Here is a 22,712-nt window from a genome sequence, read left to right as displayed (position 1 = left end):
GCTGTTATATTCAAGAGTTATGAGAAGATTTCTGCAATATACATGGAGCTTGAGCTATTAGCTTAGCTTAGCATAAAGACTGGAAAAAAGTGGGAAAATGATGCCAAAGCTGTAGTTTTACAAGTGGTTCTGTGCTGGAACTCTTTCTTAGCCAGGTACAATGACTTCCTGCGATCTTATTGTCACTGCATCTCACACATAGACGAAGCAAAGAAACCATGTGTACCGATTCAACACACAAGATATAAGGTGTTAATCCGTGAGCTTTAGAGGCGCATAATACAGGCTGGCTAGTGTTCGCGAGGGGACCATATGTAATCACTGTTCCTTTTTAAAGTACGTTGTTTGAGATGTGTCACACACATACACACACACACACACACACACACACACACACACACACAGAGTCATTATTCCATCACTTCAGAGGACATTACCTTGACTTACATTGACCTACTCTAACCATAACCACTACTTGCTTGACACTAACTTTTACCATAAAATTAACATAATCTTATAATAACCTTAACCAAAGTCTTCACCCTAAAACTGAACTATTTACGTCCTGGCAGCTTGTGTTTTGTCCCCCATAAAGTCCCCACAATGTGAGTAATACATGTGCGCACACACACACACACACACACACACATACACACACACACACACACACACACACACACACACACACATACACACACACACCACCTCATCCATAGGTGAATAATTCAAGACGATTCAAGAAGAAACCATTATCCTGGGCAGACAGGTAAGGTGATCCGATGAGCCTCGTCCCTGCCTCCTGTCCCAGTCACTCTCCACCTCTCAGCAAACGCTGCTGCAGCTCACTCACTGACCAGCCCGCCACGAAGAAGATGACCGCTTTCTGCTCTTTGTTGTCAGCTGGGACATGTAGGTGAAACAGAGGCCTCGGCTCAGCTGTTCCACTCTGACAGGTAGGATTTTCACAACACTGACAGTAACAGCTCAGTAGTGCTGAACTGTGGTCACTGATATTTGAGCAACCTGCAACTTAAACATTTCTGTGCTGTCATGTTTTGTGTTTCTGCTGTACTATGGTGGTACTCTCTAGAAAAACCATTTGAAGTACTTACACTTTTAAAATTGTTGCTGTTTCATCAGGGCTTATGTTACTAAATAGGCTTGATAACACAAAAAGTGACTGGAAAAAACGTCCAGAGAAGAGTTTTAAAGGGTCCTCTAAGGGTCAAAGCTATCATTTGGTCATTAGTTTTTCATAAGGGTGGGATTAATGTGTAGCTGTATGCGTGACAGATGTGCAAGTGTCCTATAATGCTGTTGCATTTACCAGACTGCATTTTTACTTACAAATAAGCAGCTTTTAGGACAATGCCAAGAGTATTGGCTGAAGAGGTTACGAACCCCACAAAATGAATGACATCTATGAGATCAGAATTTAATGAGTCATAATTTATTCTTTTACAGTGATATAGACCTTAACAGTACTGACAGTGACACTGTGTTATTAGCAGTATTTTATGGAAAGCACTCTCTGAAATGAAGTTAATAGAGATATTTTAATCTCCGTCAGACTCAAAGAGAAAAAGCTGTTATGAAACAAAATACATTATTTCTGAACATAAAAGAGTCTCACATTCATCCTATATGTATGTAGAAAAGTAAGGGGATAGCGTTTTATTCATTTGCATCTGGAATATTCCAGAATCGGCTTGCTTATGAAGAACAGCTGTAACAGGAGAGAGGTACGTGTGTTACAACTAGATCAAGCAGAGTGGTGTTGACTTACTTTCTCATCACGAACACTGGAGGCAAATGGGAAACGTAGTTCAAAAGGGAGCAGTTTGAAGGAGGGCAACATATTGTCAGAGGAAACGACACATTTTATCACTGACTTTGGCAGGAGGGACATGAATATCATTATAGCAAAGATTTGCAATTGGGTACCTCATTTGAATGACACGTGGACCTTCATTATACACAGAATGGATGTTCTTAAAGCAGCTATAACTGATATTTTTTTATAAGAACAATGCATCAAATGACAATGTGAAAACAATGTGCAACTCTTAGTGATGAACCTACAGAGACTCACCACCCATGCTGGTACCACTGCAAAGGGTAGTCTGCTCTTTCTCCTTCACTTTGTAGGCCACACATTCACACCACCTTTAGATGTCTCTTTAAACTGCATAATGCAGCTCACTGGGAGCATTCACCACATTGTCTATAGAGTGAAGTGCAGCAGTGTGGAGTATGAGTGGAGTGATAAACAGAAAACCTGTTGTTGGGAGTTGAGGGATTAAATAGTGCTTTCATCAGGGAGTGTGATTTGCTGAGCCTCCACTCTCTGCCAGCAAGAAATGACCATCACCATCTCCCAGTCCTGTCGGTTTAAAGCAGACATTGCCAAATCTGCCTCACTCTTCAAATGACTGCAGCCATGATGGGATCATTTCACATATACAGCTCTCATAATTCAAAAGGGCTTATTACTGGCTACATGTAGGGAGACAATACGTAACTATTTTGGAGCCACAGATGGCCTATGGAGCACTCTATGAAGATCTGACAATTTGTGAAGATGATAACCAATAATTGTGATTTAACGGTGATGATTCCACATAATCTTCAATAACACCCAGGTCTCATATTTGATATTATTGATTTGAAATTTTGTATAATTTCTCAGAACAACAACAACAACAACAACAACAACAACAAATTACATTTAGAATATTTCAAGCAAGTTTGGTCCAAAAAACCCCCAAAGGCTCATCATTAATGAGGGGCCCTGTGCTGTTTCCTGTCTTAGTCCACCATGTTGTACAGTTCAATAAGGCCATCAAAATGGGGCTGGGAATTTGAGGAGCAGCACTTATTTTTATTTACCTATTGTGCAAATTTTGTGGCAAGAGTCTGAACATCAAGAGTGTGACTGCTGTCCTGCAAGATTTTATTTGATCTTTAATGATTTGGATTTCAGTCATGTTTACTACCACATTCTAATAATGGGACCCTTTATAAAGGGATTTACAGCTTATACCCCAACAAGAACAGGATGTGACCAGCCCTCACACCATTTCATCAGTTATTTCTAAGAAAAATGTGCTACAGAAAATCAGCTTATTTACACTTAGAACCACAGATTTGCTGATTAAAGACCTTTATTAATGACCTATTAACAGTTCTATCCACATGGCTTAGCAGAAGGTGAGAAACACATAGGGAGTTATTAAAGGATTAGCAACATTAATAACTGCATTATTTACAAACACGGCTGAAAAACAGCTGCAGATGGGAATTCTCACTACTTGACAACCCAGAATTTGTTGTAATAAATGAGTCATAAATGATGTATAAAGCATTAGTATGTCACTGACTCGTGAACCAAAACAAAGCCATTAGCTGCACTTTCTGAGCCCTTTCATATTCCCAAGATTAGTTCTGCAGTAAGCCTGCAGTTCACTATTTGCCATCTTAAGTAGCACAGCTGTTGCCCCCAAACAGCAAACACAGGAGAGCCCAGACTTCTGAGCAGAACCATCTCACAGTGACCTTCACGTGATTAATGGCTGCTGCATGTGACACCCTGTTTGAAAGGTGTCAGCCTCTACTGAGGAACCACGAGCAGGTAACACCGGGGACAGGCCGTGGCACCGTTTTGGTGCCAGCAGGGTGTTGTGCAGCAGGAGGGTCGGGGCCAGAAGGAGGAGAGCTTGCTCTCTGATGTGCACTCGTTTCACTGTTCACTGGCGCCGTGACGATAAGCAGGCAGCGGACGAGGATGCTCTGTTGTCTGGTGCGCACTCTCCTGTCTCCAGCTCTCCGCGATCACCATGGAAGAGCTTAATTAATGCACAGGCTGTATGTGTCCCTCCTGCTCCCGGAGCTGATGAATTTTAACCCGCCGTTTGTGACCGGACCTGCGTTTTTCGCCCTCCGAAGCTCTGGACCCGTGTTAGCGAGCGGAGAGGACCGCGGCTGAATTAGAAAGTCTTCAGAAAAGGTACTGCACGGTGCGGTTTCTGCTCCACTAACTGAAGTTAGCCTCTTAGCATAGCAGCGTTTTCCTGCATGCGGGCAATGATGATGCCTTTTTCTTTATTGGCAGAGGACCGCACTTATTAATGGCCACTTTCCTCTCGACGCTGTCATGTCTTGTGGCTTCAGAGGAGATTCATCGCCTTGTCATTAGCAATACATTTAAACCTATTTTACCAGCGCATGGTCAGGGCTGATCCCTTTTCTCCAAGCCGTGGTGGGCTCTGCTCATGTGGACTGTCCACTATATTAGCCCTGAGTGTCAGAGCCCGGCTGATTGAGGTTTGATGTAATAACGGTGCCAGCTGTTTCTGCTGAGCAGCGAGGATCATCTGACGGCTGTGCGTTGCTCAATTTTGCCTACGAGCGCCCGGAGTCAGGCTGTCATTTCACATCATTTTTGGGGGGGATTTCACCACATCCTACCTTTGTGGTGTCCAAGGAGAAATGTGAGGACGCTTGATGTTGGTTATTTTGTCACGAATCGCTCATGGAAATGTAAGTGTTCACGTTGATCACGGGTGCACGGTCGACGCTGTCGATGCAGCAGTGGAAATTAATATTCCAAAATCAGCGCATTTAATACGCATTGTTCACATAGTGAGGTTGCACTAGCCTCGGCTACATGAAGGCAGCATCGTAGCACAAAGGAGATGTAAAGCTGGCAGCCTGAATCCTCCACAAGATGTGCAGTGTTACATCACAGTGCCACTCATATCACATTTTTTCTATGCAATAAGAAGAGTAATTCTTCTCAGAGCATCTCTGCAGTGTGACCTTTTCTGCTTCTTCCTCTGTGGGGCCTGCTCGCAGTTCAAGGACTTACACAACTGATGTGACCAAGTGATGTCTGAGAGTGGCAGCTCTGATTTTACAGCTTTGTGTGTGTGTGTGTGTGTGTGTGTGTGTGTGTGTGTGTGTGTGTGTGTGTTTTGGTTGAGCCTTCATGTTTTTACTCGGAGAATATGTTCAGGTTCAAGACATTTTGCATTGTTGTACTAAATTTAGACTCTTGATGGCAACATAAGAGCCTGTCCAACCTGCCATGCTTCGTGTGCTTTTGAAAGGACCTCGGCTTCAGTTGCACATTTCATTATTATCATTGTTTGAAGCATACGCCAGGATACAGTTCACATTTGGTTATGGATTCATCTCATTCGGCATGTTTGAGGGAACAAATAGTTTCCTTAAGAGACACGTGCAGTTCAATAAGCTGTCCAAGACTTCACTCTGCCATCTTTGACACTTTTTGTGTGATTTAATGCCCTTGCTCTCATAATGCCAGTTATGTCTAAGCTAAACTGCAAAGTTTTCATGTCACCTAAAACAGTATTTTTAGCTGTATATACCTATATGGGTTAGCCCGACACCTTCCTGCTTCACTGAATGCCTTTGAGACCATTTAGAGCGCCTACTGTACGGCATACCTGTTCAGTGCACCTCTGCAGCACAACAGATGGCTCTAAAAGCAGAAATATTAGAGTTTGAGCTGCATTGTCAGTACTTATCTTGGACAAAGAAAACACATTGGATTAAAGCAAGGCAAGCTTTATTTATATAGCACATTTCATATGCAGTGTTACGTGAAGTTTAAGTGGAAAAGAAAGAGACAGAACAAGAAGAGGGAAAGAAGTATCTAATAAGATTGTTAATGATGATAACGACCATTCACAGCAAGCACACAGGAAGACTCACATACTGTGTAGATTCAGTTACAAAAGCAAAGGAAGAGGAGGAGGAAGAGGAGGAAAGGCAACAGAAAAAAATATTTCAAGATGATTTTTAAAAGAAATTTTAGACTGGAAATGTCTCCTCAGGAAACCTGTTCAAGGCGGCAGGATGTTGAAGTGACTCGAGAACGATTGAGAACATCAGAACCAGATGACCTGAGAGTAGCTTTTAAGCAGGTTTAATATTTATGATGGGGCAAGGCCATTCAGAGCTTAACAGACAAGCAGAAGAACCTTACAGTCTACTCCAGAGCAGTACGCTCATCAGTGTAGTGATTTGAGGACAGGTGTCATGTGCTCTCGCTTAAAGGGAATATCAATTATCGAAAAAGTTGGGAATGCACTGATGACGTCTCTTCTCACCTCTTTCTCCTTCTCAGAGGCAAATTATGCCAGCAGCACCAGAGTCGCTCCCCCTGGTGACGTGCCAGCTCATTGGTCAGACTGCTCTGCCCTTCTTTAGCCTCCCTGTCTACCCTGGCAGATCCATGCTGCTGGATGCTCCTCACAGAGCCACGCCCGCACCATGAGCGCCAACGGGCCCGCCCCAGACCCAGCCCCCGCGGCCCCAGAGGCCCCTCCCGCCTCCACCCCTGCCCCTGCCGCAGCCCCAGCTCCAGCCCCCGCGGCGCCACCCGCTCCTCCCGCCCTGCCAGCCCCAACGTCCACTACCATTCCGGTAGGTGCGTTGGCACAGAAGAAGCGGCAGCAGTATGCCAAAAGCAAGAAACAGGGCAGCAACGCCAACAGCAGGCCACCGAGGGCTCTGTTCTGCCTCAACCTCAACAACCCCATACGCAGGGCCTGCATCAGCCTGGTGGAGTGGAAGTATCCTTTACATTGGCTTTATGTGGTGGTGGTGGTGGCTGAGCGCTGAGGTTTGAACATCATTATTTGTTCATAGAGCTGAAGTGATTGGCTGAGTAATTGATTAGTCGATTGATAGATAATTGATTGGCAACTATTTTGATAATCAATTAATAATGTAAAATGCAAAACATTCTCTGGTTAAATGTGAGAATTTTTGTTTGTCTGTCAACTGAAAATCTTTAGGTTTTGGATTGTCAGTCAGAAGAGTCACCTGGGAAACTGTGACGGACAATTTTCACTATTTTCTGACCTTTAATAGAGTAAAACGAGTAATTGATTAGTTGTGAAAATAATTGGTGCATTATTCAATAATGAAAATGATCATTAGTTGCAGCCCTGCTTGTTCACAGCTCCTGTGTGTGTGTGTGTGTGTGTGTACCTCTGCTGGACCCTAGCTGTGGTAATTATGTGACTGCCACATCAGGTGATTTCATACCGTGCTCACAGAGGTGATTTCATATTGTGTAATCAGACACAGGCACTTAAAGGGTACAAAAATAATAGAAAAAAGACCTCCTTTCTCTTGGCTTAGATATTGCGTACCTGTTTTTGAATTCCACAAGTCAGTGTGTTATTTATAGCTGTAATAAATGCCAGCTGGAGGATGATGCAAAGTGTTTTTAAGAACCATTGTACAGTATTGTATAGATAAGCCCATGTAGTTGATATACTTGTTAAATCTTTCTTCTGGGTCCCAGTTAAACTGAGGTGCAGAAACAAGTTTCTCACACAAAAAATGAGGTGAAAGTCACTGAATCCTAAAATTTTGGTTGGGTATGTACAGACAGGGACTCAACACTGGTGCAACACAGCTGTGTGACAGTCTGCTGGGTTTGTTGCTTAAGCAGATGCTCTCATCACAAAAGCCATCAGATGTTACAAAGGAGATTGTCGAATGTGAATCACAAAGATACATTTCTTAATCCACCTTTGTGTTTTTGTTGGAAAAATGTCATTGGGGATTTAATACCACTACACTTTTGGAAATGCAGCTGTGGCCGTATGAGGAGTCCCAAATTGTTCTGCATTTACAGCCTGTCCTCACCAGAAAAACAGCTGTATAGGTCGTCCATGCAAGCAGGTTATTACGACCCATATTTACATTTATCGTTAGGCTGCCTTCTCTAGTGGGTGTAGTAATTAAGACGAGAGCAATGGAGGAAGTCAGGTGGGATAGTATAAAGAGCAAGAGAGTCCACAGGTGGAGGAAGTTGGGGTGGATGGCTCACACATACACAGGACTTTCACCCAGCAGGCTGCTGAGATGAAGCAGTGATAACATCAGTGCAGTACAGATGTTCCCAACCTTTTTTGACTTTTTATCCCTTAAAAAAAAACTTGTCTACTTTTGATCCCTTTTCCAAGGTGACATACTGTATGTCTGTGGATTCAAAGCAGGTCATCCAAGGGTGATTAGGTCTTTTCAGACTGTTATCCAATAACTGCTGAATAATACTGTGACCTCTTAAATGTGTCCGGTGAACTCTTAAACCCCCAGGCTGGGAACCAGTGATCTAATACACAATCAAACAAAAAGAATTACATGGCTTAAATAGCAGTTAAGTTATACCACAGATAACCAAACAAAACCATACCTGTATGATTCAAAAGTCCATCGTAGTCCATCGTAGACTCAGGCTCAGGGACAATCTGAACTTGTTTAGATTATAGTTCTTCTTTGTATGTTCCATCATTTTCTTCCGTCTCTTCCTTAACTTTCTTTCCTCAGGCCATTTGATATCTTTATATTAATTGCTATTTTTGCCAACTGTATGGCCTTAGCTGTCTATGTCCCCTTCCCTGAAGATGATTCCAACTCCACAAACCACGACCTGGTGAGTAGTCTGTATACATCATTATAATCCATTTATTAATTCAGTGACTGGTGTGTCATTCTGCTATTTACCTGTCACATTGTTAAAACCTCTTACTGTCTGGCTTGAATTAAGGGCTGTTTTGTGTAAAATAGACAAATATTTGCTTTGTTATGAATATAAAAAAAGGCATGTGCTGTGTTTGTGATAAAGGGAAAACGAATGGAAGACTACCTCCTCTTGTGTCTGTGGTCTTCTGCTTTATTTGTATAGTTGTTTCAAGATACATTAAAAATGCATTATGACTTCATAATCCTCTTTCAGTTGGGAAAGTTTGATTGTATCACTCTTTCCACATGAAGATATAGTCAGAGGTTTTGCAGTAATAGTGAGATGTTGCATGCAGATTGTGTCGTCAGTGTAGTGCTTTATCATGCAGATTTGAAGTATCTGCTGTGCCTACACAAAGAAACACTTTGGCAACTATCCTCATTGGTGCTTTATCATGTCATAGTTTCCCCATACAGAGGTTTTATTCAGCTTTCTATTTTTAGAATTCCTCGTCATTGCACCACTCTGTGCACCTTGTGCATTTATGTCTATGTGATGAATTATGGGTGATGTAGTGTTGTAAGCATTGTTCCACAGCTGAGGATGAGTGCACTCTCCGAAAGCCAGACAAACACGCAGAATGTGGTCCTTACATGAGCAGAATTTAGCTGGTGGTGCTCAATGATTCATGAGCAGCTTATACGGCGTGTCTGCAGACATTTGAATGTTCTTGAAAGCTTCGTGTGAGAGCAGGAACATGTGAGGGAAAGGTTACCAGCCCGCTGTAAAAGACCGACAGGAGTGTTTCTCTGTCTGCTACACTGCTGAACCCGCTGCGCAAAGATAAGCCACAGCTTTGGTTGAAAGTGTGTCTGGACAACTTTAGACAAGTGAGGTGTACTGCCTCTCAGTTTGACCTCCTGGAGGGTGACCTCAGGGTGTTTGTTTACACAGCGGTGGTGCATGAGAGGAAAGTGGGCCATCTGGGATGTTACAGCATCTGATACAGTATTAAAGTACATGCAATACAGTATGTTGTCAGGGTTAGTTTGGGAGTGAAGTTTGAAAGAGTTGTCCTAATAGTGTCAACTGGAAGTCAATGGACACACTTACAAAACAAATATCTAGAAAAATGTGTTGCTGGTTGGGCTGTGAAGAAAGCTATGTGCTCCCCTAATGTGACTATAAATACAGCAACGACACAGTTGAAAGACTACTCTTATAGATCTGAGAGTACAAATTCTTTTACATACACCCCAGCCCTCTTTTTGTGTGTCTTTATGGTCACATCAATCTGTTGGATTGGTATCGGCGCTCACAATGACCTGAGTAAGTGAATCAGGTACAGACAAGACCGATCCACATTTTGTTTTTATTCATATTCTGTGCTAAGCTAATTTTGACGTGTAAAGCTACCGCTGATATCAAATCATCGCTGTCTCTTTTCTCTTTCTGCTTCTCGCCAAATGTGTTTTAATATGAAGATTTTAATGTCACAGGCCTTCAGACCAGAGTTGATATCAGCTGTTCCCAATAGTTAATGTTACCCAAAATTTACTCAAAAGTAAACATACATTGTTATATATACACTTAGTTGTTGTTTAATTCTGTTTACAGAGAGCTTCACTGATTTTAAATTAGGGACCAAATACGTCTCTCATCGTCGTCTTGTTATCAGTTGGTTCCCTCTGTTCGTGTGTCAGAATCAGTCTCAGGGAAGACAAAGTCACATTGCTACATCTCTGTTTTGGTTGACTACAATGTGTGACAAAATGCTGCAATGTACCAGATAAATATTTTCCCACAGAGCATAAATGTGAGCTTTATTTAAGTGTTAAAAGAAGATTTCAGCTGAACAGCGGCTCCACGGTGTTTGGAGCTAAACAGCCCTCAGTGACAGATGCCACTCAGTAATGTGTGCCCCAGACCGATAATGGACTGTGTGTGTAGTGTTGACAGGTGCTTATTTCAAACCGCTAACTTTTGGGGTAGTGTCGAAACCTCAGGTCTTTTTACAGACACAACCATCGTGGAGCTTTAATAAATTTGGAGCGCTGTCAGAATTTCTGTTCATATGTCCAGAGCTTCACCTTCACACGTGTTCAGATCACATCCGAGGGTGTCTGGCAGAGAGGAAGATCTGGGAGCGTTTCCGTGTTTACTCTAATGATGACCAAATGGCATCAAACTAAATAACTAAGCTTGCTAGGACTGAAGCCACCCTCCGCGTCTCATCTCAGCCTTTATAATGCAAACCAAAGCTCTAAGTGTAATCATGTGATGGCTAGTTTGACACTCTGTAATGATGTCTTCATTATGTCTGGACCTGTCAGGGCATCGCTCTGTAGTATTTGTCACTTTTTTCTAATGGACCTTGTACGGCTCTCCTCTAAGCACAAGTGTCAGATTGGATTTATGCATGTAGCCAGTAAGAATGAACCAGAATGCTACATTTTGTGCACTGCCTAGCAGATGGTCCAGGTCTGAGCAGCATTGTTGATGCGGCTTACATGCTTCGTGAACAAGATCATTAAGCTGAGATGAGAAGACATGCTGATGATTAGATATAAAATGATTTAGCGTAAAGTAGCTTCTTTTCAGTCTAGTCAGGACAAAGGCTCGTCTGTGCATGTGTGGATGGTTGCACTGCACTGTATGATGTTTTTGCTGATCCTGATACTGATCCTTGTCAAGCGTTTCACATTGCTTGCACAAGACTTTGGCTTAATTCTGCAGCGTCAACATTAAATCAGATACCAGAGGGTGAATAATGCACTCTTTCCGTTTTCAGCAGAGGTTGAACAATAGAATATTTTGTAGGGCAGGTGTGCCGGCTTGGCCTTGTTGTTCCACAGCATTCATGCTGTGGTCACAGGAGGAGCTCCAGAGAGAAAAATGCTGAGCTAGTTTCGCTATAGAAGCCAGCAGGTAAAGCTGTAGTGAAGATTGCCATTTCACACCGCTCTGCTCCGCAGCCTCACAGGTGGACTGAGGGCTGATATGAAACCTGAGTTGGGGCGCTGAGAGGCCTGATGTGTAAAGCGAGGATCAAATTATATCACAGGGCTACAAGCAGGTTTTTGACTCGGTGACACGTTCAGAAGCGGTGTAGCTTTCAACGCAAAGAGACACTGAAACCCTGCAATACAGACAAGCTGGCTTGTAGGCTTGTAGGTGTGTAGACAGTTCACTTAGTGCACTGTCAGTTAACATGAACCGCTGAAAGGTAAAAGTACTGAATCTGCTTGTTTGCTTGTGCTACACTGTGTGCACACAGTGCCTAGGTGGTGCAGAGCTGCTGTGAGTGAGAACAGGGCAATGCTGCAAAGTCATGGAGGCCTTGATACCATGAGTCTGCCCGTCTTGTTAGTAAGGCTTGGTTAAATGCAGCAGCTCATTATAAATAGAAAGCAATTTCCTCCTCAGGCAGAGCACAGGGCAAAAGATTGGGGTCCTGCTACCACCAGGAGGCACAAGTGAGTAACAGGATGTAGCGAGCGCACACGTACACACACATACGTAAGACCACAAACCCTGTCAGGAAGTTACAGTCATTTCTTTCATCCCTCTCCTGCTTAGCGCTCTTCTTTGCTGCTCTTCCTATGTTTAGTCATTTGACTGCAATAGTAAGAAGCGCACACACAACCCATGCTGCACGTGACTGTGTCTCCTCCACACCCACCTTGTCTAGGGGACAGACAAATAGTCTGCAACCCTCCTGCCTTTGCTTTAAGGTCATTTCTGACTTATCTATCTGAGACTCAACACCCCAGGCAGCTCCTGCTGAAGGTAGCTGAGCAAAACAATGACCTTTTCATGGTGAATATGATTCATACATCTCATCCTTCGTAAGGCAACACGCAGCGAATTGCGTTTGGTATCATGTAGTGTTTGCCCGTACCACTGTCATTGCATAACTCTGGGGCCGCAGAGCTATTTATTTTACTGGGGACAAAAGGACACAAACATGTAAAGGCTGAAATGTTCGCTCACGAGCCAATTGAGAGGTCATTTTGATGCCGGCAGAGAACTCACACTTTGGAATCAGCTTCGCATTTGGATACTGTTATATTTGAGGATGTAAGCATTTTTAACACATGAATCATTTTGCCAAAATATTTTTCATGAATGATTGAAAAAAATATATGGGTATTGCTGCTAATGCAGGAAGACAAAGGGACGGATGAACGCAAACAAACATGCTGCTCATGTTGGTGCCTGGTGGTATTAAGTAGCTTATTTAATGATTATGATAATAATAATAATGATAATAGGCTTTATTTGTATAGCACCTGTCACACAGGAATTGCAGCTGCAAGTGCTTTACAAGAAAGAAATCACATGCACCAAGTGGGAGATGGTCATTGTGAACAACTGTCCTCCTTGTTTAAGATTAACAAGTGAAGCTTGTTTACAGTAATGACAGTTACATGCTTGTCATCTCCCAGTAATGTAATGTAATGTAATGTAATGTTACCGTGCTTTGTACAGACAGCACAGCTCTTAGCAGCATATTTTATTGAGATTACAGGCTTTGAAGAAATATGTTACATTAATGTCATTAATCGGCATTCTTGCAAACCTCACGAAATACTGCTTTTAAGAGTGAATAGAACTCATGCATAAGAACAGCAAAGTCTTCCTCCAGAGTCATGGACCATATGCTCGTCTTGGTTATTCCTGTGTTGCAAGACACATTTAATGTTGTTTTTCTAAGATAATGCTTAGCTTTATGGCACACTCCTGTATTTGAAGGTATACTGGCCATAGTTCAGCAGCACCATCTGTAGGCCAGCAGGCAGCAGAAGTTCCTGTCACAGGTTCAAATACACAGCAGATTAACTCATCACACAGATCTATCATCAGTTATCCCCTAAAGCTTACATCGACAGTCAGTTCACGCACGCACAATTTAACACCAGCTTCGACGAACTCTCAGGCCGGTTGCACAACAAGACAACAGCCACGCTGCAGCAAAGTGCTGTGAATGTATGTTGTGTTTGTATGCAACTCTGTTACAGGCGTGAAATGCACATACACAGCCACGAAACGAGCAACTACCAGCTAAGTCATTTGTGATGTAAATACATACCAACAACCATCACAGTGCCAAATCAGTGACTCGCAGCCAATGCCTGACTGATCACAGTCACCAAGTGCTTCAGTGTGACAACCAGCCTCTGAGAGGCATCTACCACATTGCAGTGGTTCTTGTCAAAGATTAGCAGATGCACAACAGATGCACAATGCAAAGTGTTTTTTTTTGTCGACCTGACATTCGATAGTATTTTACATCAATAGGAATTAAAGCCTACTCACAGACAAACCACGGTCACACCAGTGACATTATACATCTGACTTCTTCTGCACTGTTTCTCATATGTAGTTCTCCTCAAGCTCGTTGTCACCTTATTGTACCTTCATAGAATGTAAAGTTCCTAATGTTGCTGTTGGCCACAGTCTTTGTTTTGATGTAGTAATCGTACTCTGTGATTCAAGTCGATGCTGGAGGAGTTGATGACATGTATTTCCATATGTGGAGTGCTGCTAAGGTTCATGTGCCAGTGTTTTGGCTGCACATCTAAAGAAGAGTGTAAATGTGTATGTGTGTGATGGATGAAGCAGTTGGCTGTGCGTGTGTGTGTGTGTGTGTGTGTGTGTGTGTGTGTGTGTGCAATGGCTGGCACAAGCGGCAACGTCTGGACTGTGGAGTCCCATAGAGATGATGGTAGAAGTATGTGTTTAGTCACTTAACGTAACTGCTCATTTGTGGCTCACGCTAGCACTGTCCCTGCTTGTTATCTTGAATGTGTATTTCTGCATGTGTGTGTCAGTGTGTTTGTTTGTGCGTGTGTGCAAGTGTGAGGGAGAGGCAGAGAAAGGGAGGGTAAAGCTGGAGTCAGTGTGGATAGTGTGTGAAAGTGCAGCCATGATGAAGTACAGCAGCAGAGCATGTTCACAGTGCGTGCGTCAAACGGGGCTTCTTAAAGGGGAACGACAGGCGATTTATGAATTCATGATTTTTCCCTCAGCCTCTGGAAATAATGCCTATGATGATGGTTTCTTTATGCTCTGTTTTATAATCCTCACTCTCAGTGTAGTTCATTTTCAGTAAATGTTGTGTAATGGTGTTTTCCAGTTAACATTTGACATTTTTGGACTTTTCATCAAACCCACACAAGACTCAAAATATTCAAGAGACCTTAGTTATCTCTCTATGACAGCGAAATTACAACTCCAATCTGTTGCTGAGACAATTAAAAAATATAAAATATAACATTATAATATGTAAAGGCAAATTATATAAGTAGACACTAAATGTAAAAATAGATGCAGGATGTTACCAAAGCTGTTGTGAAATCGCTTTTTTTAGTGTGTACCTGCTGTATCACACACTTACTCAGTAGTTTACTGAAACTTTAACAGGGCATGAATGCTGTTTTTAGCTCAGTAGTGTATTCTGTCTGTTTGTGGTCTAATCTGTCACATTCAGTACATAACTAGTCTACACTCTCCAAGTGCTGTACATATTTAATGAGAAAGTAACACACTGTGTGTCAGGGCTGAGCAGACAGCATCGCTCGCTTTCACCTACGAGGGAAGCTTCACGGCGAAAAGCTGCTGCTTCCTTCAGTGATGATGGTGGTCGAGTTTAGTCAGTTCACCTTGAAAATTTGTTGTTGAAGACTTGTGAGTAAGCACTCACAGAAACCTTGACTCCAGTGTTCTTTTGTTTTTCTCTCGTCTTTTGTTTCCTTTGGTTTGACGTCTGACAGACTGGTTGGGTCATTGCATGGTGTTAAAAACATGTATTGGTTGTTTCATATATATATATATATATATATATATATAGAGAGAGAGAGAGAGAGAGAGAGAGAGAGAGAACACTATTATATTGGAAATGGACCACGTTTCTACAGTTTATCATATCACTTACAAATAAGAATAAACTATGATTGTATTTTTACTCGGCTGACTTTCACAATGTGTGTGTAGTGTGTGGGTGTGTGTGTGTGTCTAAGTGTGGGTTTGTGTAGATGAGGAAGACTGATCTCGACAGGGTGAGAGAGATGAATTTAACATGCGAGGCATGATAACCGGAGATGACACCAGATCAAAATGGGAGGACTGAATAATAAAGAGAGGTCTCAAAGGCAGACAGAGCGATGTGGACACCTGCACATTTGAAGTTCTTGGATTCTTTGATTGTCCTTTCCTAATCATGTTGTGCTGATGTTATAATAACATCACATCACTACAACTGCATGGAGTCAGTAATCGAGCACTTAAGTGAAGCCTCGTCCAATGGCTGCTTGAGCCAAAAGCTACAAAGGTGAAATTTCAGTAAAACGGAAGAGCCAAGCTGATTGGTTGACGTGCAGTTTGGAGCTGAGGAGCTGAAGTTTGGCTTTTTGGGATCTTACTTGAATTTCCTGAGTCCAGCCACTGTTTGAGTTTCCATGACAGCTACTGTATGTCAGAATATGTGCTTCCTCACATGGACGCACATCTGCAAGCACTGAAGTGTGTTCTTACAGACTCACTGTGCAGAAATGGAGCACCAACATTCACAGGCACAGTGCGCTATGCAAATAATGAACCATGAAACAGAAACAAGAAGGGGATGAAGGGAGGATTATAAGTCTTTACATTTGATATTTTCATTGTGAGTGTGTGTGTGTATATTTGTGAGAGAGACGGGAGTGTGTGGGCTCGACTGAAATGAGAATACATGTTTTATTCCCTGTCAGGTCTTGCAGCATTCAGGTTGCACATTCACTATTTTGGCACATGCATACACTGGCACACTGAAAGTGAACCGAGAGAAGCCTTGATGTTTTTCTAACAAGCTCAGTCCACACGTCGCTGTCTAAACTTTGAAAAGCTTTTTCCAGATTGACTCCTTTTGGCTGACAGACACACGGCTGCTCTGCACAGGTCGTGCTGTATCGTACACGACAACTGCAGCATTTTACAAACTCGATTCAGCGACTGCGTTGGCCTTCACCTCTGTGTGGGTCGTGCAACTTTAGGGAAAAACTAAGTAATACATCGCCAAGCTTATGCAACAAATATTCAGTGTGATGTTTTCTTTTCTTTGTGGAGACGCTCACATGGTAGTGTGGGTATACTTAAGATGACCTGCACTTGAAGTGTTTTCCTTGGCAGAGTGACATCCACATCCTCACACAACTCCTTCCCACCCCCACAGTACACACACACACACACACACACAAACTGTGCACACACACACTACGCACAAAGACACATTTCTATACTGTACAGACAAACACATGGGCCCAGATACGCAGAGCGATAAAGAACAGATGTGCAGTACATTGTGTTTTATTTTGTGACTCAGTTGCTGTATTTCAGTTGAATGCATTCAAGTAGAAACATGATATTTCATCACTGTTGTTCCTGTTTTATAGTTGAATTTCGTCAGTAGTTTTGTATTAAACACATCTGAACAAGAAAATCAATTTACACACACACACGTTCCTGAGGAGAAATAGCAGGAAATTATCAAAATAAACTGTGATAAAATGTGAAATTACTGCACGTAGGATCAGCTGGTGATGCAGCAGGCCTGATTCAAAGATGCACAAGATGAACACAGACCCCATACGTAACACACTCGAACAGGCATGCCTGTATAGACCGCACACTCAGGCACACTTATTTACTGTGCAAACCTGCAGGAGTAGGCGATGAAGAAGCACTAAATGCTGGCTGCCCTCACCCCCCCTGGCTTGGCTGGATGGCACTGACTGATCCATACAGACAGGGGAAGGGATGGAAAGAGCGTTAGTGAAAGATGGAGAGAGCATGGGGGAGGGAGATGGAGCAGGAGAGTGGTGTGGGAAGTCCTACACAATATATGTCCGCTCATTATGTGCAGAATCAGATGCAAAATGATATTTTATCGTTTCAGTGGCACTTAGAAGATATCTGCTCTTAAACTGTCCCATGGCTGATACCTGAGCTTTGGCTGGTTTACAGTCATGTGTTGGCTGCTGTGTCGTCTCACTGCGCTGCGTATGTATCGTATTTGTACTCTCTGCTGCACCATATATGGCTTGCACTGACATTGGTATTATTGCTTGTAGTCTGTTGTGTTCTGCTTGTAAGCGCTCCGGTCGCACACAGATATCAAACATGGTTGATGTCACTGTGACTCATGTGACTGTGGGCTCGCCACCACACGCTCAGATGTGGCTTTTCATACACGCACATGTAGTAACACTCAGGTGGTCACGTGATCACACAGACAATTACCATGTTTTTGGTAGAGAATTCATAATATATTAGAGCTGCAACAATACGTCTGTTCATCAATTCGCTTGAGAAATTTATTAGCATTCATTTTGAGTCATTTGTGAGAAAGAATGCAGAAATTCTCTTTATGTCATGGTTTCTGGCCAGTATTTGCCATCTTGACCTGATTTCCCTCCAAACTAGAGAAAGAAACTAGGTCAAGGTTGCTTTAACAAGCAAGTAAAAAGAAGAAGAAGAAGAAAAAAAAAAAAAAAACTCCTGCAGTAATTAATTTCCATTTCGTTAACAGTCATTCTGTCTTTTCCATTTTACTGTCATGCCAGTGAAGGAATATGCAGACGTTTTATGGCCGAAGTATTCATGCCTTCTTAACATAAAGCATTAAGATTTACAGACCTTCAGGCTGGTTGACTGCCCTGCCTGGTTGATTGTACATTTAATTTATTGATATCTATGAGACCTTTGCAGTGGCTCCAAGTCCCTTGGGGGAGGCAATATGGAGTGACACAAAAATGAATGAATGACAAATGATCCATTTTTTTATAAGTTGCCTCACCTTTTGTTGTTAATGAAAAGTTTTGAAACAGTCCTACATGTTCAATATTATCATATGTTCTGTTTTTGACGCCTTTAAATGAACTCAAGCTTGACTCTTGACTCTGTTGTCTCTTTAATGTGATATTCTATTCATACTTTATGGTTGTCTCTTTTTTTTGCATCTCATAGTAAAAGAACAGTTTGACATTTTGGAAAATGGCACTCATATGCTTGTATACTAAACTTGAAGCTAACGCCGCAGCCATTTACCTTAGCTTAGCACAAAAACTGGAATCACTGTCCATAAAATGAAAAAAATCCTACTACCAGCACATCCAAAGCTCTAAATCTTGATTAATTCATACAGAAATGTAAAAATGTGAAAATGATAGATACATAATCTATAACATATAATTTAATGTGGTAATTAGTGATGATCAGAGCCGTTATTACCTCTGGGCAGAGCCAGGCTAGTTGTTTCCTCTGCTTCCATTCTTTATGCTAAGCTAAGCTAATGGTCTTCAGGCTACAAGCGTATTCTCCAAAATGCCACTCTATTCCTTTAAATTGTGCATTCTATAACTGTTTGTCTCACTTCAGGTGGCTGCAATTTAAAACAGTCTTTATTTAGATAATAAAAGATAATGCATGAACAATGGGGCTGTAATTGCAAGACAAGCTGCGTTATTGTATTTTTATGACTCCATTTCCACTCTTTATTAGTATGCATGAATTTTAATTGGTGATTTTGTGTGTGTAGTCTGGAGGAAGACACACTGATCCTCATGTGAATTGCACGCAGGACCATCTGAATTCTTAATAGGTTTACATCGCCGCTGTCCGCACGGCTCGGTCATATGGCGAATTATGTTGGAGAGTGCACGGTTCAGCGAGTTAGCATCCTTTGTCATATGGTGATCTGAGCTCTGTGAGTGTGTGAGATGAGCTGAGTCGTGCCTGTAGACATGAGCACTCACACTGTGGCAGAGGAGGGCCTGCATGGCTGTGGGGGTTGAGGGGGAACATGTATTATGCCGTGTGGTATTGTGCTTTTATGTTTATCATGTGCAGTTAGCGTGCTTTTTAGCGTATAAACATGCTACCATGTTGTGATGTATACTTAAGAGAGTAGCAGCAAGTGAAGTGAACATATTAATTGTTGATAATATGCCTATACTGTATGAGAAAAGGAAACATACTACAGTAAGTCTCTTTACAGCACAAATAAACTGAGATGAGTCAGAGATATTTATGGTCATCCCTAAAGGCCTCTTTCCTCACTCTCTTTTTTCTCTTTCTCTCTCCCTCTTTCTATTTCTGCTCGCTCTTTAATATGCTGATGATTGAATAAATTGCTGGTTAATTGAGAGGGAATGGTTATCATTTGCTATTATATTTAACATGCTTTCACGAACCAGGAAGTGGTAATTTGCATAAATTTGCAGTGCCGTGGAGAGCTAATAACTGTTCTGACAACGTATTACTTGCTGGTTTCAGTAGCTTTACAATTATTACACAATTACTGCTGTGAACCACACATGAGAAAGTATTATATTTTTATTCTAAATTCACATGAAAATGTCTCCAAGTCGCGGTACATGACGTTTGCAGACATATAAGCAAAGATGCTGTATGATTTTTGTTTACTTGTACTTGTTAACCACTTAACTGAAGCCTCATTTTACTGCAGTGGCACTTCACTATTGGTCGCTTGGCCTGTTAAAGTCTCTAAAAATGTTCTCTTGTCATCACTTTCCTTCCATCCTCGCATGCATCGCTCTGTTCTCTCTGCTCCCTGTGGCCTGAGCTTGCTCTGTCAGGGAGGCAGCAGCCGTAAGCTTAACTCAACCTTTTACTTCAGTAACAAAGAGGCCCATGTCTCTTATTGTGGGCTAAGTGCTTCTCACAATCTGCAGTAAACTGTTGGGAAAACGAGCCCCGCAGCCCACAGTGCTCTTGCATTTATGGTGTCTGCAGAGAACACAGAGCAGGGGATTAAGGACTCCCTCAGGCGGAGGAGGTTATTATATATATAATAATATATATGTGTGTGTGTGTGGCTTTTAGCTTTTGTCTGTATTGTGTATTATAAGAACCTAATGGGCATCCTGTGTGAAAAGTTAAATGACTGTTATATTGACAGACAGATAGTATGAGTACCAGCCGGAGAGCAGAGTTTACGTTGACCTGCCTCATGCATAAAGGATGAAGAGGGCCTCGCTCTGGTTTCATATCTCCAGAGAGGTCCCAGGACTGTCCTGAACAGCTGAGTCACCCTGTGGTGCGTCCACCTCCGGCACCTCACACATTTCACTGCACTAACATGCACATGCCACCTTTATCGAGCTATGTGTGCCTCTGTGGTCCGCTTTGCTCGCAATCGACCTCAACCTCGATGTTCCTGTGTTCTGCCTGTCTTTGAAACAACCGCAGGAAGGCTCAATGCTGAGTTACATCACTGGGTCTAATCTGTACATGCCCTCTAAAAACAGTCATTTTATTCAAAGTGTCCCTTTTTAACCTCCCTCAGATGCATGCAGCTCTCGGACTGGTTGTTCAGCCTCATTGTTTTAACATTTTTAGTACCATCTTCTCCTTGTTTGTGCCTTTCCATATTGACTTTAGCTGAGTTGCTAAAGATTTATGGTCTGTGCCTGTGCAAAGCCAAGCAACGTTATACCTTAACCTCACATATTATCAATTAATATTGCAAGCAAATGACAAAAGGTTTTGCTTTCATCTTCTTGGATTACGAGTGCAAACTACTGAAGAAGGAGGTTCATGCATATCAGTGGTCAGCTGTCCAGTCTTTTTATGTTCTTGCCTGGTTGGTTTGGGTCGTCATAAATCATAAAGTCAAACAGCTTCTGGTCTCTTCAGCCTTAATTTGAAGTTACATGATACTAAATGAAAACACTGATGTTCTTACTTTTCTTACCTCAAAACTCCAAACGTTCTTGTGCACCTAGTCAAGGTTTCTCATCTTGTCATGGTTTTCATCATGTTCTGTGAATATGTGCTGAGACAAGTGTTGTGAAAGTGTGAGACCAGATCAGATCAGAATGAGGTCAAGGTGAGACGTTGCTGCTCTGGTTAAGCAATGTTGTTCTGTTCTTCAGAGAGACGCAGTACAACCGAATGAGTGTTTTTACCTTTTGAACTGACTGGACTTTCAAATGTTAAAGAAAATCAACATGCAACACTGGTAAACTAGATCATATACAGTCATCCTCTTATTCTTAGGCTCAACAAGCTTGAATAGCACATTCAGAAACATCACATTTGTTCATGGTTTCTTCACTGCAGCCATCTCTCACATTTTAACTTGGTTTTTGTTTATTGATCACATTCTGACATTAGTTATGAAAAGAAAACATCATATTTTGTCATGGATAGGAGAAATAGGTAAAGCTTTGGCTTACGGCCTGCTAACAGTCGTGGGGAGTAAAATAAAGTTACCTAATAGGGTCCTGGATTTATTCGTCGTCCTTGTTGTTTCCACAAAAAGTTTGTCTTTGTCTTTACTCCATTGGAAACATTCCTCAGTGTTACAGAGCTGGATTGAAATGTTCGCATCATTCATTTATCCGTTTGTAACTGTGTGTGTGTGTCCGCCCAACACACTGTATTAATGCCATGCTCATCCTTTTTTACAGTAACGTTATGTTAATGTACATATATTCACCATTAGTTTCTTGTTAACATGTGTATTAGCAGCATATTGGCTCTTTATTAGTCATTATATAAAGAAATAATTAATGCCTTATTCTGAGGGTTATTAAGGGTTAGGTTTAGGTTATAGAGATCGTAAATACAAAAACTTCCTTACTTACTATCAGTAGGCTGTAATGAGGAGGGTATTGAGGGAGAACTCTTAGTTAATGGACTAGTAGCTGTAGAGTATTGTCGTGCTGAATAGGCATTGATAAGTAATTTATAGTGCATAGTAAAGAGCCTATATGCTACTAATATGCATGCTAATGAGCAGCTAGTTAATGTGGAATATGTGAACCTATGAAGCGTTACTGATAATCCATCAGAATTACTTCCTATTGAAGATCTATTGTTGTGTTTTTCTCTGTGTGTCTGCAGGAAACAGTTGAGTATGCCTTCCTCATCATTTTCACAATTGAGACCTTCCTGAAGATTATCGCTTATGGTTTGGTGATGCACCAGAACGCGTACGTGCGAAACGGTTGGAACATGCTGGATTTTGTCATTGTCGTCATTGGGTGAGTCCTGTGGTTCAGTTATTTCAATTGATTTATTTGACTTAAACATAGTGTATGATGCATTTGATTAGACCTGCTCTAGTGGGCATCTCGTCAGCTGATCCAAACAGACCGCGTCATGAGGTTTTGTTATTTCAGTTTGGGGTCTGGATTTGCAC

General features: G+C 42.0%; 1 protein-coding gene across 4 annotated transcripts in view; it reads left to right on the top strand.

Moving 5' to 3' along the window:
* The first annotated feature begins 6,158 nt into the window (after positions 1-6,158).
* The window catches only part of cacna1da (calcium channel, voltage-dependent, L type, alpha 1D subunit, a), a 56,232-nt gene continuing 39,678 nt past the window's right edge, over positions 6,159-22,712 (top strand). For all 4 annotated transcript variants that reach the window (XM_076758425.1, XM_076758417.1, XM_076758402.1 and 1 more), the window contains exons 1-3: positions 6,159-6,599; positions 8,371-8,476; positions 22,415-22,554. In XM_076758425.1, coding sequence (XP_076614540.1) covers positions 6,298-6,599; positions 8,371-8,476; positions 22,415-22,554 — 548 coding nt within the window. In that variant the 5' untranslated portion in view covers positions 6,159-6,297. The remainder of the gene's footprint in view (positions 6,600-8,370; positions 8,477-22,414; positions 22,555-22,712) is intronic.

The sequence above is a fragment of the Chaetodon auriga genome, chromosome 2 (assembly GCF_051107435.1).
Source record: "Chaetodon auriga isolate fChaAug3 chromosome 2, fChaAug3.hap1, whole genome shotgun sequence".
In the NCBI taxonomy this organism is placed as follows: domain Eukaryota; kingdom Metazoa; phylum Chordata; class Actinopteri; order Chaetodontiformes; family Chaetodontidae; genus Chaetodon; species Chaetodon auriga.
The sequence above is the reverse complement of the archived record's forward strand: the minus strand, read 5'-3'. Positions and strand labels throughout refer to the sequence as shown.